General features: G+C 43.6%; 1 protein-coding gene across 3 annotated transcripts in view; it reads left to right on the top strand.

Annotated features, from left to right (window-relative positions):
• The window catches only part of TOM1L2 (target of myb1 like 2 membrane trafficking protein), a 53391-nt gene that overhangs the window by 11407 nt on the left and 25933 nt on the right, over positions 1-16051 (top strand). For all 3 annotated transcript variants that reach the window (XM_038151828.1, XM_038151827.1, XM_038151826.1), the window contains exons 2-6: positions 7379-7463; positions 8381-8459; positions 10036-10185; positions 14385-14519; positions 15451-15609. In XM_038151828.1, the coding sequence (XP_038007756.1) occupies positions 7379-7463; positions 8381-8459; positions 10036-10185; positions 14385-14519; positions 15451-15609 (608 nt within the window). The remainder of the gene's footprint in view (positions 1-7378; positions 7464-8380; positions 8460-10035; positions 10186-14384; positions 14520-15450; positions 15610-16051) is intronic.

The raw sequence follows: 16051 nt of genomic DNA, 5'->3' as shown, positions 1-16051 counted from the left end.
CTGTTAAAACCACGCCGTGCTGATAAATTCTCCCACACAGAATCATACGGACACGTTGCAGTTAAATTTAGAAAAGGCAAATCTGAAGGAGACCATTTCATCACCCAGGAGATTTTAATTTATGCTTTCATGCCTCTCATCCCGAGAAGAAAGATGGACACTCCGAGTGGGATGATATTAAACTGCTGGAAGTGTTGCCTAATAGATCACAGATGTCTGTGAAGTGGCAAGTCATCATCCCCCCGACACAACAGGACGAGGGGACACTGTCACGAGATGTGACGTGTCATAAAGGACCATTGATTTGTTGCTCCTCTACTGTAAATCAAACATCTCCATTCAAATCCATTAAAATCCATTAATACAGATTTTAAAACTGCTTTGACGTTTCTGATTGAAGGCTTGGGTGTATTGATTCCTGACGTGAGCAGGTCCCTGTTTGTCAATCACAAAGCAGCACCATCATCTGAAAACCGTGGGTTGGCAGCGAGGTGGGAATCTACCCAAGGTCACTGTTCAAAGAGATGAGGAAACGTGCAGTGAAGGCTGAATTTTGGGGAAAAGTGCCTCTGAATCATGCAAATGGCTCAGTGGGCTGGGAGCTGCTTGTGTGTGACCTCGCTCTGAAGGACAGCTATTTACAGAGCACGGGTCAGCGTGTGAGCTCTGAGGAGTGTCAGGGCACGGGAGGAAGGTGGCTTTCTGCGCTTTGTTTCTAAAGCTGTGTAGAATGGAGAAGTCAGATGGATTTCACTGTGTTTTAAAGAAGCAGTAGTGTCTCTCTGCCATCTGTTTTGGAAGAGAGCAACTCACATACACATGTCATTCAGTGGAGTTTGCTGTCAGCAGCAACAATTTCTGCTGATGGGGGAACTTCAGGGAGAAGATTCATAACAAAAGTCTTTATTGTATAGAAACACACCGTTCTGCTTGGGATCCAGCTTCCAAATGCTTTTAAGGACTGTGACTAAACCACCATTTATGCCTGAGATGAGGCACATCTGAGCACAGAAGCTGTCTGGACCAGGTTGTCCTGCCAGGCCTTTCTTGTGCCATACAATTGCAGATGGGAAGGTCCAACTGGTTTTTCACCCTGCAAATGTATCAAGACCTTTGAGATGAGATAAACTAAGTGAGCCATGCTGATATGCTGCCTTGCCTGATCTGATATTATTATAAGGCTTTCTGTTTTGGTTTTCTTTTTGTTCAGGTGAAGCTCTGATCTGAGTATGAAAGAAAAGTCTTTGTTGTACAGCTGTTAATATTTGTTTAATATGTATTAATCCATCCACCTTGCTCTGCTTCTGAACCTGCAGTGCAGCTATGCTCAGTTAATCACCTGGAGTTTCCTGCACCCGAGAGGCTGAATTTGTGGGTGACGTTTTTTCCTGCAGCATATCTAAATCACAAGAATGTTGTGGCATGACTGTGAGTACCATGAGGTCCTTAAAAAGGCACAGTAATTATGTGCTATGTATTCATGATTGCAGGTACGTGTGATCTGGAAAGCAGGTTGGAGGAAGTTTGGCATTTGGGTGGCACCTTCAAAAAGAAGAAAGCCTGAAAGTTAATTGGAGAAAATGACAGTTCCCAGTTTACTGCTGTGCCTTCCAACAGCACTAAATACTCTTTAGGATTGCACTTGTGCCTGTCCACAGTGTCTCTTTATTTTATTTTAACATAGACTCTGCAGCCATTACCAACTATTCATTTATTCAGCACCAGAAACTTTGGCAAAACAATGAATGGAAGATAAATTATTTGATCCCAAAGAGTTTTAGCGTGAGCATAGCTGAAAACCAGGTGAAAAATCACAGTGGTCATGACAAGTGGTGGCCGGTGCTGCAGCAGTCCAACCCAAATCACGTTTTCTGTAGTGCTTTGCCGTTCAGATTGAGCCCGTTTGTTCTAGCTGACTGGCTTTTTCCTTGGAAGTGTGAAGCTCAGCATTTTCAGAGCAGTGTGAAATAAGGAATGTAGAAAAAGGACTTGGAGCAGTGAGGTGGCTAATTGAAAAATGCTCTTGGAGCTGTGCGCTCTAACAAAGAAGCTGGCAGGGTTTTATGAGTAAGTCACTCCAGAGTTGAGTTTTGATCTTGAATTTTGAATGAGTCACATTTATATTTTAATAGGAGCGTTTTGATAAAAAGGAACAATCCTCCTGTTGGTTACCATAATGTCTAAGTGGCCGTGACTGTCTTTTTAAAAGCAAATATAGAGAAACAAGAATAGGCTGTTGGGTCCAGGAGTATCCAAGTGTGTTATTTGAGTGTGTCTCTGTCTCCTGAGTGAAATGCCTTGAACTCAGCAGCTTTGTGAGTGCTGGAGGTCTTTGGTCTTATCTTCATTTTGCTTGGACAGCTGAAATATGTTTCCGTGGCCTCTGTATGGTCTTTCCCCGATCTTATTGATGGTGCTGTGGGGGTCATTGATGATTGAATCCAAGAGAGACAACTGCAGTCACAAAATGTAATGGTGCTTTGAAGTGTAAAACAGCTCTGTAGGCTGCAGCTCAGAGATGTCACCGTCCCGTTCATTTGAGCAATCTTGTCTGGTTTGCATTGCCTTGCAAAACTCTTGCTATTTTCCTGGAAGCTCAGTCTGTAAAAGCATTTTGCTTTTACCCTCAGCAGATGCCCCTCGCTTCTGAGAGAGCAACGCTGCATGGAAGGGAGGGGAGCCAGCAGGATGGAAGCAAAAACCTGCTGGTACTGTGGCTCCTTCTGATCCTTATTATGCAGAGTGAAATATAACATATCTGACTGTTTGATTTGCTAATTTCAGTGGTGCAGCACAGCTGGTAGGCAGGTGGACTGTTAAGAGACGAGACAAAGATCTAAGATCTGCAGTCTTATGAACTTGCAAGCAAAAAAGAAAAAAAAAACCAACCACAAACCCTAAGATGTTTTATGCTATTTAAACACCAAACACTGTGGGAGGGAAGGGGAGAAGTTTGGACTTGGAGCTTTCTTGGTTTTGGATCTCTCTAACACAATGCACTGGTGTGCATGTTGCTTGCATAAATAGAAGGTGATTTCGTGTGTGTAGTTCATCCCAAATGTATGAATTGAGAGTCTCTGAAGCAACATCCGGACAAGACCCAAGAGAGAAAACTGAATTCTCTGAAAAAAAGATCTGTTCATTCATGAGATTCTGATATTCAAACAGAAAACTGCAGTTGTGCTGTTTCCATTTAATGCTATTTCTAGCAAGTGCCACATTTAACTTTCCCTTTGCCTTTCCTCCCAAGACCATTCTACAGCACCATAAAGACTTATGGGTACTTATAGATGGACTTTTGGAGAGATTTTTACCCTGGTCCTGTCATCATTCGGGCTGGAACAGCTGCTCTCAGTGCTTCCAGCAGTCAGGATTCCAATCCCAGCTGGACAAACATGCACATGGAGCAGTAGTATGGATTGAAGAGAGCAGAGAGGAGCTTCTTGAGGGTAACCAGTGTTAGTGTTTCTCTGTGAGGTCGCTTTTGACTTGGCTTCAGGATGGGTGATAGAAGTTGTTCTGTTTTCTTCCTGCATTTAGAAGCTAATTCCTTCCCTGCCCTGCCCTGTGTAACCTGTTTGTTACGTGGTGATTGTACAGGAATTTCTGACCTGGTTTCCTTGTGGTGACATCCCAGGTCGGAGCAGATTGTTTGGGCAGAGCTTGGCTGGGGGTGTGTGCACTGAGACTGTTTGTACTGGGAACTTTGCACTGCTGAAGCCTCTGGGTGCTGTAAATCACACAGGATTTCAGCGTGAGCAGGGAAATGCTGATATTGCCGTTTGGCAGAGCGTGGAAATGCGGCCACAAGAGCTGGATCTCAGAGGGAAGGTGTGAATGGAAAAAATAGCACCATTTTTTCTCCTTTTCCTCACAGACTACAGATAAGCTGATGCTGTGTGTGCGTGTGCAGTGCCCAAGGTCTGCTGCGTGTCAGGCGTGGAGTGCCAGATTGTCTTTCTTCCCACCAGAACATTTATGCTTTAATTTGGGACACGTGGTGGGAGCTGATAGCATCTTGTTTCAGAGAGAGACTTTCTGATAATCTCACTGGTGGTATCATGTCTCTGTGTGAGACACAAACCCGGCATTATCCCAGTGCTCAGAGCTGCTCCTGAGTCAGGAGCTGTGCAAGGAGCCCTTGGCACCAGGCTGGGAGCTGCCAGCCCTTCTGCGATGCAATTAAACTATACCATAAACTCTGCAGTTCAGGGCAAACTCCTTCTCATCACCTTCCCTCTTAACATTTCTTACTGCACCCTGGAATCCTTTGGTCCCATTCCAGAGTTCATGTGTGAATGAACTGATGCCTTTTAATGGGCATGAAAGAGGTTGAGGAACTGATTCCTCTTTCAAAGGGGATTTGCATGATTTGAGTGTCATTTCTCTGCTGCTCTGTGTTAGTTTCCAAAATCTGTTTAATCTTGTCAGCTGTATCTGGGTGCTGTTTGAGGAGGAGCCTTCCAAAGAGTCCATGAAATACTGGACAGGTTATTGAGTATTTTTAATTTCCTGCATTTTGGCTATGTTGGGTAGGGATTCTCCTACAGCTGAGTGCAGGCAGAGCTGTTTCACTAGAAATCCAGAACCACAGCCTGCTGTGTTTTGGTTCTAGAAGAGCTCTGCAGGCTTTCAATTCACTGCTGCACAATACAGCTCTTCAGGCTAATCCCACCCAAACCTCTGCAGCCAGTGAACTCCTTTGTACAGCTGAGAGAGCACTGCAGCAGCAAATCTGGGTCACACACCCTACAAAGGACACAACTCCAGATGACAAGTGCTCGTGTGCTCTCTGTTGCTGAAGAAGAGACTAAAATTAGCTTCTGACTCTTACTCGAATTAAAAATTACCCAAGGGGAAAAGAACTATTTCTCAAGAAGGCAACTGTTATGTCTTAAACCCACACAGTCTCAGCTGTGTATGCAGAAATGCAAAAATAAAAAGGTAGTAACCAAGTGTTTTGGGAGAAAGGGGATTTTGTTTTCCCTGGAGTATCTCAAAAAGGGAATATGACCAAGGTTATCAGGGACCACAGATGGGCGTTCTAGTGCCAACCTCTGTACAGTGCTGCAGCAGCATCTCTTCACTCTGCTATCTTCAAAATACCACTTTTTTATCTATGGAGTGCTGCCATATCCACATTTTGTCAAAATAAACCTTAACTCCATGGGTTTTACAAGACCAGCGAGTGAATTGGCTGCCAGCACAACTTTGTGTAGGATCAGCATTTTCCAAAATCATATATAAAAAGTGATTATAGCAGACTAGAGAGACTGAACATTGCTAAGCTGCTGCCTGATGCCAAATACTGTCAAGAACACACAAATTTGTTAATATAGTTGAAGATTAAGGAAAAAAATGATGTGCCCAGCTTAAGGAATACTCTCTATTTAAGGCACAATCTCTTATTTTGGAGCATTTGGCTTGTAAATCCTTTGCAGCTCTGGGGATCACCTTCTCTAGCAGATCAGATGTAGTGATTTTTTTTTTTTTTTAATCTCTGAATGTTAAGGGTTTTTTTCTAATGTTGAATAAAATGTTTTCTTAAGTGATAAGGACTCTATGGAGGTGAAGGCAGATCACATTCTGTAGCAATAAAACCTTATGTAGACTGTAAGAACACAAAGCAACTAACAGAAGTGATTCTTACAAGTAGCTTTGCACAAAGTATCCTAGAAAACGTTAAACAGCTCAGCCTGCCCTGTAAATGCAGTAAATTAAAAATACTCAGTAACCTGTCCAGTATTTATTGGACATTAAGGAAGCTGTGCATCTCTCAAGCATAAAGAATTTTCATTGATCAAAGTGAACTTTACCATGAGGTGGTGATGGCTGAAAAAGATCCAGCTGGGAGATTTTCAGCCTCCATTCCCTCCCCAGTGGGTACACTGCAGTGCTGCTTCTCAGAATGAGAAGTGAGGTCTGTAACAAATATTTTCCTGTTCCATAATCTCCTTTTCCATGGTGTCCTCTCCCTTCTGTTCAGCTCTCCCTTCTGGGGTTTTGCACAGCTGGCTGGTTTGTCTCAAACTTCTGTAATTGCTGTCCTTGGTGGAGCTGCTTTAACCAGGATTTTGTTGTAGACAAGTCACTGAAACTTGAATTACCCAGGCACAGTCTTTCTCCAAATAATGTCCCATAATTGTGGCCTGTGGGCATCTGTATCCTCAGTCACAGTGATGGAAATATTAATAGGAAAAAAGCACTGTTGGTAAACAAAAAGAGATGTGTGAAGTCCTTGGAGCCTGGTCTTTCCAAACAAAATCTGCCCTGACCTGGGGGACAGATGGGGTTCCATGTAGACAGAAGGATAGTTGGAGAAGATGGTACCTAATTCTGCTTTGAAATGTTTAAAAGTGGGTTTGCTTACCCTGTTTGTCTTCCAGCATTGGATGCCAGGGATCTGTAGAAAAACCCAGAGTAATTTAGAGAAGGTCATGCTTGGCTCAAAGGTCCTCTTTTTAGATCTTCCTGGTGACAGGCTTTTATGTTCAACTTGACATCATTCCTGACTGTGGGTAGCAGATAGGATTTGAATGCTGCAAGTGAGGAGTGTGAAAAATTCCAGGGATGTTCCAGGCACTGCTAGACAGAACTATATTGATTTAGGAGGAAATCCCAAGGAGGAAATAGTTCTTGTCAACTGATTACTACAAGTTATGGTTATGCTACTCCTGCAGATGTCTATAAATTAAACTGCCAACAGTTGGCATCTGCCACTGTCACAGTGCTATAGGTCATCCTTCCCTGGGAATTGAGTGATGCCAGAGTGACTTAACCTGCCACACAAATAGTGAGGGAAGATTTGGGAGGAAGGCAGAGCTTGGGAGGTGTGTACAGAGCCCCAGCATGGAGAGGGACATGGCATGGGACAGATGTCATGGTATCGTGATCTGAACTGTTACGTGCTAAATGTTTTCACATGCTGGTGGGTCTTTTCATGCTGAAATTACTTGAATTCTGTCTCCAGGTTGCTATTTTTCCTCCCTCAATTCATGTGGAGGTATTAGCTGCTGAAACAGGGAGGAGGTCATGCTGGTTTGGGGGGGATATTTTCCTAGCTCATAACTTGCCAGCAATGCAGCATCTGAAGAGTTTAAATTGGAATTAGCTGACATTTTCCTACTCTCCCAGGAATTCAGGAGTCTTTGAAGAACAGCCCATCTCTGTGGGCTGGAGGGATAATTGATTCTGTCTGGAAACCTCTATGCTGATCCCTAAAACCAGGATGGAAGGATTGACATTGTTTGCTGTCAGCAGGGATTTGTTTTTTTTCTGTCTGTTACTGAATAGTTTCAGCTCGGACTAACTGAAGATGGATTGAGGTATAGACCTCATCAGGAAGATGTGAAAAGTTTTATTTTTCTTTCCTTTACAGAAAAGGCCACAGATGGCTCTTTGCAGAGTGAAGACTGGACACTTAACATGGAGATCTGTGACATTATCAACGAGACAGAAGAAGGGTATGTGCCATTTCAGGAGACTTGGAAAGGTCCCTGAACACAATCTTCCTCTGCTTGTACTCAGCGTGTGAGGAGGTGCAGTGAGGCTGGGGACAGATACTCATGGTTTGAATGCAGTTTGCAGATCAGTTGCTTGGTTTTCCTGCTCCCTAGACCTCTCCTGCTCTCAGAAAATGCTGTATGGTGCGGTACCTCCAGGATTCAGGATGAGAGGAAACCGCCTCAAGTTGTGCCAGGAGAGCAACTTATTTAGATGATGTATTAGGAAAACATTCTTCACTGAAAGGGTGGTCAGGCTGCCCAGGGAAGTGGTGGAACCACCATTCCTGGAAGCATTCAAAAAACTCATGGATGTGGCATTTTGGGATGTAGGATGGTGGTGGGCTTAGTTGCACTCAGTGATCTAAGAGGGCCTTTCCAACTCAAATGATTCTGTGATGTTTTCTGTGGTCAGCCTCTGCTTGGGAGGGCTGGCATGAAAAACTTTTTGGAGAGGGTGCCACCTTTGTTTTTCAGCAGGTGTATCTCTTTGCAATGCCTTTCATTTCAGCTATTTGTGTAGACAGCTTTTCTGACACACCTCCAGCACCAGAAAGCTTTGCTGCTTGCAGTCTGCAGGAGAACTGATCACTGCTCTTATTCCCTGGGCTTGTCAGAGTGGCTGTCAGTCTTCCCTGCCTAATCAACAGCCTGAATTTTTGGAGACTTGGGGCAATTCCTCCAGTCTTGATTTCTGTGGTACCTTGTCTCCTCACATATTTCTCCATAACCCTGGTTTGGTTCTAGTCAGATGATCTGAAGCTAACCCCCCATGCTGACGTCCAGCTGGAAATGGCAAAGGCTTCATTTTCCCACAGTTTATGGGATGTGAAAAGGCTGTCTGAGCTGTCTGTTAAAATGGTGTGTTTCTCCTTCAGGCCCAAGGATGCCATTCGAGCACTGAAGAAGAGGCTGAATGGAAACAAAAATTACAGAGAGGTCATGCTGGCGCTGACGGTGAGTGGGGGCAGGCTGGAATGCTTCAAAGGGCAGAACCCTTTTGTCATTTTCCTCTTCCTGGCACTCTCTTGAATGTACACACTATTTCCTTTAACAGCCTCTGCTCTGCCCTTTTCTTCTCTCCAATTGCCTCCTCACTTCCTTGGGGAGAGCTGCTGGAAGCTTTGCATAGTGGTTTTCCAACTCAATTGATTTCTGCTTCTTTTCGTGGCTCTTATTCATCCCAAGTACTGACAGAGGAGAGTTAAAGTGGCTCAAATGGGTCTGTTAGTCTTTGAGGTTTTCCTTTCTACTCTCATTTCCCTGTGTCCAACCATTCCTCCACTCCAAGGCAACAGCTGTGGACATATCTGCAAGTGAGGATGATGAACTTGCCATATTTTCAGCTTCATAAGTAGCTGATGCACAATTTCCCTCGTGAATGAATCTCTGTAGGAGACAACGCATTAATTTATGCTGATCTAATTTCACTCAATAAAGTGTAAATTATATTCTGTGCATTCAGACAGCACTGCTAAGGTGTGGGATAATTTAGCAGTGACCTTTCCTGCTGATGGCTTTAGCTGGAGGTTTTCTGGGTAGGGCAGCCCTCCTGAGTGGGGTGCTGGGCTGGCTCTGGCAGTAACTAGATCGAGTTATCCCGCATGATTCTTTCACAGAGCTCTTGTTGCGTCTCCCTGACGAGGCGTAACCACACTTTCTGTCTTCTTGCCATTTCCTATCCTGGATTGTCATTTTGACAGATTACCAAAGTCCAAACCATGAGATTATCCATTGTGCAGGAAAGAGCAGAATCCATCAGGAATGAGCCCGTGTCATCATGGCTGATGAAAGTAGCTGAAGGAGGAGAGTAATTACGGATTCCTCGGTACAGAGTCGCAGTGGTTATTAGGCATGGCTGTAAGGAGAAGTGACGCGTTGGATTTATCTCCATGCTAATCATGTTCTTCAGAGAGAAATCAACAGCTGTTCTTCCATGGCAGTTGAATGGCAAGTGGAAGGTGCCTCCAGCTAGGTTGCAGGGGGAAAATGTGTCAAAGTATAACCTGTCAGAGCATTCACAGGGGAGTGTTTTGAATGAGTGAAGATCATTCACCTGAATTCCCAGCTCTAAAACATGGCTTATAGCTCGGAGCAACTGGGTCCAGCTGTGTTCCAGGCACACAGAAAATGGTGGAGTGGCACAGCACGATAATATCTCACTGTGACAGGATGTCCTCTGTCTTACCTGCTCCTGATGTGCTGCTGTGTACTTGGCTGTTCAGCTGCACTGGCTGGAAAGTTCTGCTTTGAAGACAAAGAAACTTTCCATTTCTTTACCTTGAAAACAGGAAAGGTGGATCACAAAAACGCCCAATATGTTAACAGTGGGTGAGGTACAGCTGAATGTGTGTGTAGAGAAGTTTTCTGGCAAAACTGGGGAAGAAGAGAAGTAGTAAGAGTATAACTGTGATCTCCCCTCTATCTTCTCATCTTCCCATCAAAAAATCTAAAATAAATTAAAAAATCTGGTGCTGTGTGTATGATCAAGCTTTGCTCCAGCAATGAATGTTGGGTTTTTTTGTGTGTGTAGGTGTTGGAGACCTGTGTGAAGAACTGTGGCCATCGTTTCCATGTCTTGGTGGCAAACCGTGACTTCATCGATGGAGTTCTGGTGAAAATCATCTCACCCAAGAACAACCCCCCCACTATAGTGCAGGATAAAGTCCTAGCACTGATTCAGGTACACAGCTTGTCTCTGCTTCCATATGTTGCTGCCTGAAATAAGGACTGTCTGCTTCGATGCTACGCATCACTAAACATGCTGTCATCGTTAAAAATGTGGCAAGTTTTTTATATATAAACTCAAACAATATATCCAGATTGCTGGGGAGAGGCAGACATGTACACACATAGATATTTTATCCAGGGAGAGCTGTCTGGATTCCAGTTAGAGAGGTACCACGCTAAAACAAGAGGATTTAATAAAAGGTAAATGGATGCTTTTGCAATTTAACACTCATATCTAAAAGCTGGAGACTTGCCTCGGTGATGAGCTTGTCAGCTGAGGCCAGGAGATTTCAGAGGATTGTGCTTTTGGTGTCAGCTGCAGAACACTTGCCTTTCTGTGTCTGTCTCCCTGACCGGAAAATGGAGCTGTTTCCCTCCATTTGAAAGCATTCTGCATTCCTTTCAAAGACGGTTATAGAAAAGTAAATGACCATATAGGAATTAAAATGGTTTTGCTGTCTTTTCTGTGGTTATTGTGCAGTAAAAGCACACTGTCAGATCCTTGCCTGCAGTGGGAAGTTCAGACATGGGCCTGTCTGCCACTTCTCCTTCTGTGCAGCACAACAATAAACAGCCGTGTTAATTCCACAAACCATTAGCCACACATGAGGAAACATTGGTGCCTGCCTGGAGGAAATCTGACAATTATAGGAAGCTTTATCACTAAGCTTCCACAGGCTACTGCATACACCAGAGACTAAAAGACACTGCGTATTTAAAATGATATAAACCTGCTGCAGTGTTCCTTGTGGGGAGGTATTTACAAATGCACAGCATCATTTGCCAGATACACTTCTGATTTTTATGGCAAAGCATGCACTTGGATTTCTGCTGCTTTATTTCTTATCTGGATGCAGGGATAGGGCATCCTTAGAGCATGACAATGTAAATAAGTGATTTTCGAACAGGAAATAGGTAGGCTGGTGGAATTAATGGGCATTGAGTTAGGGTCTGTGGGGTCCCTTTATTTCTGCTATATGATTTTGTGGCTTTTTAAAAGAATAGCACAAAATTAATGAAATTATTAAAAGCAATTCTTGTGCATCTGACCGAGCCCTCAGGTTTCTGTCTCCCTTGGTGGGAGAGTGGATGCATGCAGTGACCAGGAGATGAGGTTAAAAACTGTCCCATAAAGACAAACTGGGTGTGTTTCCATGTTGTTTTAGGGAATGTTGGTTTTGCTGGGCTCTGGGTTTAAATGGATTCCCAGTGGTGAATGCAGCTAAGATGGGAGTGTTTGTAACATAATCAGAAAGCCACAGTTATTGCCTCAGTGTATTAAACAGAGCTTTATCTGAGGAGACTTAGTGCAGTAGAGCTAAAAGCCTCACTCTGGTACTAAATGCCTTCTGATATAAAAAGCCTGAAAATGATGAAGGTTGCCTGTGGGTGGGTTCTGTATGTGTCTCTTTAGCTGGAGGTGGCAGGGGACTTTGTTTTCCAGATTGCCTGACAAGTTTGGAAGAGTGATGGCAGCCACTCATCCCAGGTGCCCTATGGACACACACCCCCAAAACACCCCATGACAGCTTCACTCAGCTTAGGCTGTGCCCTGTAGAGCTCCCTGGGCTTGGAGTTAACCCAGTCCCAGAGGGCCCATCTCAGCTTTGCCCCATCAACATTGTATTTATGCCTTTCTATATCCAATTATTTTTATTGGGAAATTAATAAGAATGGAAATGAGGGGATTAATAGCCCAGACTTGGAAGCATGGAAGAGAACTGTACAAACAGCACACATCTTCACACACACAGCTGTGAAATTCCTGGGCCTTTCCATGAAAAGGGTAGGTAAAGTTGCCATCCAGTTTCTTATCTAGAAACTTGTTTTGAGATGTTGAGCATCTTGTGTCTCACTTTCTCAACCTGTTCCCAGTGTACATGAATTAGCATATGTTAGATAGTGCTTATCCATCCTTCTTCACCTTGCTACGAGGCCTTGGAAATATTCCTTGTCACTGTGCCCCTGGTAAGACCTGGCCTGTCACCCAGTGTCCAAGCACTGGGATGGTCCCCAATTTAGGGGGCTGATTTACAATGGTATTTGTAACCTCTTTGGGCACACTGAGGATCCAAGTGGGATTTATCCTGAAGTATCTACATTTGATAGTCTGGCCCAAAGTCTTAGAAGCTCTGAATTCAATCTCCCCTCTGTCCTACACGTGTTTGGACAATGGGCAGGTCTCCTAAGCTCTAGTGTAGCTCCTTATCCATAAAGCAGAGCTAATATTGCAGCTGCCTGGTTGGGTTGTAAGCTGTCTAGGACAGGGATTGTCTTACAATGTGTGTAGACAGCACTTAGGACAATAGTGCCTGTCCTGCTTGTGACCTCTGAGACACACTAATGTAGATAATGCTCCCAGCTCAGGTGAAGAAGAATACAAATGGAAGTGTCTCCTTTCTCCAGGGAAGAGAATGGCAGAAGAGAGAATATTTTTAAAAGGTGGAGTGCAGATAAAATGAGATCATTTTGCAAAATCCACAGGAAGCCAGTGAAAGAGGGGATGCATTAGTGCATCCTCCTGGATAAACAAGCTTCATTAAAAACTGGGGACAGAATGCAGCATATTTTTGCCTCTAAGTTTCTTTTAAGTGATGATTATTAAATAGAACATCCCTTGCCTAACACTTTTCACTTTTGCTTGCAAGTAGAGTTGAAGTGGTGAACACCATTATGTAGAAGCATCATTCAGATGGCTGCTGATGTAAATTGAAAAGGCAGTGAAATGGCAAAGGTGGAGTTACTTGTGCAGTCAGAACCTCCATCAGAGCTGGGGATGTTTTGGAAGGTCAGTTCCAAGGAAACAATGGCTGTGTGCTGTCAGAGCTGTTTTCTCTGGCTCAAGCAGGGCTGTTTGGACTTGCACTGCATCAGAACAGTTGATGTAGTTAATTTACTCTTAACAGAGCTGAGAAGCAAACCCAGGATTGTCTGCTTGCACCTGATAATGGATTGTCTCCTAGGCACGGATGGTAGGAAATGCTTTTTCTTAGAACTGAACAGGACAGGAATGCAAGTCAAAAATTAATATTATTTCTTGTCTTACTTTGCTATCTTGGATTTCTGTCCTCTCAAATATAAAAAACAGTTCAAAGAGCTTTTAAAGTAAAAAATAGTCAAGGAACTAGTGTAAAAGTGATGACTAAATGAATTAAGTTCCGAGCCCACGTGCGTCTCGCAGTAGTTCTGGATCCAGTACACTGATACCCTGCTCCACACATGTGGGGGTTTGTGGAATGCTTCATTTTTTAATTGAGTCATAATATTTCAGTTTTTCCTTCCTCTACATTTTTAATATTTGGTTCATTTCCAACACAAGTGAAGGGGGTTGAGGCTTTTAGCATACTGTGCTCCCAGCAGCTTCGTGAGTGCAGGAGGCTGGCTAACCAAGAGTAGCACTTAGTGCTCCCACTGAAGGAAAAGCTCAACTGTGAATTGAAGTCTTTTTAGACACCAGAGGATTCATGCAGGAGAGATATTATGAATGTTCTGGCTGTGGGAATTTCTCTCTTTTAAACTCATCCTTTGTGCCACACTGGGGTGTCTTGAGTGTTGGATATGCTCTGTCAGAGCCCAGGCATTGTTAATTCTGCTGCTCAGGGGACTGTCTCTTTCACAGGACAAGAACCTCAGAAAGGACCTTTTTCTTTAATTTAAGTCTGCTCCAAATAAAACACTGAAGACAACTTGATGGCTGTGTTGTTCCTTTGGCAACAAATGAGGATGTTTGACAAAGTGAATGGAGATTACTGAAGATGATTGTACAGCTTTGTGAATTTTGGTTAGATCTGTTGGATCTTTCACACAGGCCTTTTCTGGTGGGTCATTTGCTGTGCAATATGCCAGAAAAGATCAGCATCAATCACTGCTGCGGAGAGGAGATGGGAAGAGACTTTCGTGTATATTCATGGATTTTGATGATGTCAGGGGCTACTCACAGCTACTCTGCACTGGGTTCCTGTCTGTTTTATATCTGAATAAAATGTGTGGGTGACTGCCTTAATATTTGCAGACCTTTCTAGACCAGGTCTGATAATTCCAGCTTTCCTTTGAAGCTGAAATCTAGGAAAGCTTTTGCAGTCGGTATCTGAGGTCAGGGTGGGGCTGGAGCTTCATTTGGAAGGTTTATGGATAATCCCTCGTGTTTTCCAGGCTTGGGCTGACGCCTTCCGAAGTAGCCCCGATTTAACTGGAGTCGTGCATATTTATGAAGAGCTCAAGAGGAAAGGCATCGAGTTCCCCATGGCAGATCTTGATGCTCTGTCTCCAATACACACACCACAGAGGGTAAGCTGCAGCCTTGCAATTCCAGGGGTGTTTTCCCATCATGTCTAAATAGTTGGATAACTACTCGTTTTCCCCCTCCCATTTCTCTGAATTTGGCTCATTTTCTCTCTCCTGGAAGGACATTTTAATAGTGAAAGGGCATGTAAGAGGGGCATAATACAGACTGATAAGCTATCTCCTCCCTCGAGTCAATCATCAATCTGAGAAGTTGTAAATTGTTACATTTAATCTTGTACCATAAAACCACCAAACAAATGCAACTAATTTGTTCAGAGAGAGCCCAGCAGGATTTGTGATTGAGATTTACTTCTTTTGCTCAAAAGTGTGGCTGCTTCTGTTGGTGATAACCCTGAGCCAAGGTCTGCCTATCTATTAGGGGTGTACAGAGTCTGAATCTCTCTGATCCCACAGTAATGTGAGAACTTCACACCTCTGGAAAGTTGGGTCTGGAAAGCAGACAGAACTGCTGCTTGGAAGTAACTTAATGATCACAGGTGTTCTGATTATTCACTCTGAAAACTGAAGTTAATGAATCTTTGAAGCAGCAAATGCAAGTGATCAAGGACTGAGAGATTACAATTCTTGTGTCAAGGTTAATTAAATTCAGTATCTACGTATCACATCATTTTTTGGAAGCTTGCAACTTAATTCCTAGTTTAAAATAATTTACAACTCTTTCTCTTTGGATCTTGTTTTTATTTTGCTTCTCACTTTTCTTGTAAAACTAAATGGACTTAAATGCTTGTGGGTTGGGTCAAAAGAGATGGGCATGGAAGATTTTTGGAGCTGCCAGTCTTTTCTAGTAGCTGCACTGACCTTTCCCACAAGGTGCAATTATGTTCTATATTTGAGCCTGTTTGGCCTGAGGTTGCTGACAAAGCAAGTGCTGTCCCAGCTCAGCTTTTGAACTCCTGTCTTTCTGATGTGGCAGAGTGTTCCTGAAGTTGATCCTGCAGCAAATATGCACAATTCCCAGTCTCAGCAAAGGATGAGCAGCAGTTCTTACTCTTCGTCCTCTCCAACGGCCTATTCTGCTCCTCAGGCCCCAGCCTTGAATGTGACTGGTCCCATCACTGCTAATTCTGAACAGGTATTGGCATGTTGATTCTTTTGAGTGAGACTCTTTCAGCAAATCAAATTAGAAATTCATTTGCAGAGGAACTTTCATTTTAACTCTTTGGGCTTTCTCTCCTAGGTCTGGCTGTACTCAGTAATCATTCTTCCTGTTATACTGTAAAGTCTGGGCTGTGCATGTGTCTCTGTGGCCTGGTAATGGCAGCACAATCTGCTGGTCCAGCCCTCTCAGCAGTATTTTAGCAGTCATTCCCATTAGCCCCTCTCCTTTCAAGGCACAGAATGTCTTGCAGATGCAGGAAGTCAAGCCCTTGCAAATGCCCTAATACAGGATTTTCTTTTCTCCCTGCAAAATGATAACTTCAGAGCCAAAGATTCTACTTAAAATATGTACATGGTGGAATGAGGCACCACAGCCAAGGTCTGGCTTTAGGTGCTGTTTGCAATTGCTTCCCTTC

This window comes from Motacilla alba, chromosome 14, assembly GCF_015832195.1.
Source record: "Motacilla alba alba isolate MOTALB_02 chromosome 14, Motacilla_alba_V1.0_pri, whole genome shotgun sequence".
In the NCBI taxonomy this organism is placed as follows: domain Eukaryota; kingdom Metazoa; phylum Chordata; class Aves; order Passeriformes; family Motacillidae; genus Motacilla; species Motacilla alba.
Note: the sequence above shows the minus strand (reverse complement) of the source record. Positions and strands in the feature narration are given on the sequence as shown.